This window comes from Chelonoidis abingdonii, chromosome 4 (genome assembly GCF_003597395.2).
Source record: "Chelonoidis abingdonii isolate Lonesome George chromosome 4, CheloAbing_2.0, whole genome shotgun sequence".
NCBI lineage: Eukaryota > Metazoa > Chordata > Testudines > Testudinidae > Chelonoidis > Chelonoidis abingdonii.
The window spans coordinates 775,860-777,024 of record NC_133772.1 but is presented as its reverse complement, the minus strand read 5'-3'; the positions used below and the strand labels follow the sequence as shown (position 1 = coordinate 777,024).

General features: G+C 65.8%; 2 protein-coding genes across 2 annotated transcripts in view; both read left to right on the top strand.

The window, feature by feature from the left end:
• The window catches only part of ALDOA (aldolase, fructose-bisphosphate A), a 34,955-nt gene that overhangs the window by 20,404 nt on the left and 13,386 nt on the right, over positions 1 to 1,165 (top strand). The window lies entirely within an intron of this gene.
• The window catches only part of PPP4C (protein phosphatase 4 catalytic subunit), a 1,997-nt gene continuing 838 nt past the window's right edge, over positions 7 to 1,165 (top strand). Inside the window, exons 1-6 of the mRNA XM_075064678.1 lie at positions 7 to 107; positions 201 to 252; positions 367 to 417; positions 518 to 619; positions 708 to 881; positions 959 to 1,149. Of these exons, the coding sequence (XP_074920779.1) occupies positions 10 to 107; positions 201 to 252; positions 367 to 417; positions 518 to 619; positions 708 to 881; positions 959 to 1,149 (668 nt within the window). The 5' untranslated portion in view covers positions 7 to 9. The remainder of the gene's footprint in view (positions 108 to 200; positions 253 to 366; positions 418 to 517; positions 620 to 707; positions 882 to 958; positions 1,150 to 1,165) is intronic.

The following is a 1,165-nucleotide window of genomic DNA, read 5'->3' as shown; positions in this document are numbered from 1 at the left end:
CCAGCAGCCATGGCCGAGATCAGCGACCTGGACCGGCAGATCGAGCAGCTCCGGCGCTGCGAGCTCATCAAGGAGAGCGAGGTGAAGGCGCTGTGCGCCAAGGCCCGGTGAGCGCCGCTGGCGGCTGGGGGCCCTCGGAGGGGGCTGGGGGGGCGCTGGCACTGGGGCCTGTCTCTGATGTGTTTCCCCCTGTGTGGCAGGGAGATCCTGGTGGAGGAAAGCAACGTGCAGCGGGTGGATTCTCCTGTGACAGTGAGTGGGGGTCGGCGGGGGGGAGGATGGGGGTTGGGCTGCGGGTGGCCGTGGGGCAGGGATCTTGGGGTCCTGGTGTGTCAGCCCATCCCCTAACGTCTCTCCTCCCCCCAGGTGTGCGGGGACATCCACGGTCAGTTCTATGACCTCAAGGAGCTGTTCAGGGTGAGTAGAGACCCCCACTGTCCCATCACCCTGTCCCTCCCTGCGCTGCCCCCTTCCGCGCTGCCCCCTTCCTGTCCCGTCAGCCCCTCTCTCCCCACAGGTCGGGGGTGATGTCCCAGAGACCAATTACCTCTTTATGGGTGACTTCGTGGATCGGGGCTTCTACAGTGTTGAGACCTTCCTACTGCTGCTGGCACTCAAGGTGAGACCTCCCCCATGATCCCCTCTGCCACTGCCCAGCCCCCACTAGCCAGGTCGCTAGGCCCCTACTGACCCCTCCCCTGTCCCAGGTGCGCTACCCTGACCGCATCACACTGATCCGGGGCAATCACGAGAGCCGGCAGATCACGCAGGTATATGGCTTCTACGACGAGTGTCTGCGCAAGTACGGCTCCGTCACCGTGTGGCGCTACTGCACCGAGATCTTCGACTACCTCAGCCTGTCGGCCATCATCGACGGCAAGGTGGGCCGGGCCGGGCCGGGGGGTGGGGGCTGCAGCCAGGACTCCTGGGTTCCTAACCTCTCCCCCCAACCCTGCAGATCTTCTGTGTCCACGGGGGTCTCTCCCCGTCCATCCAGACGCTGGATCAGATCCGCACGATTGATCGCAAGCAGGAGGTGCCGCACGACGGGCCCATGTGTGACCTGCTCTGGTCTGACCCTGAAGGTATGGGAGGCAGGAGGCGGGGGATGGGGCTGCATGGCAGGAGAGCGGGCGGGTCCTGGGATGCGCTGAGGGGTGGGGGC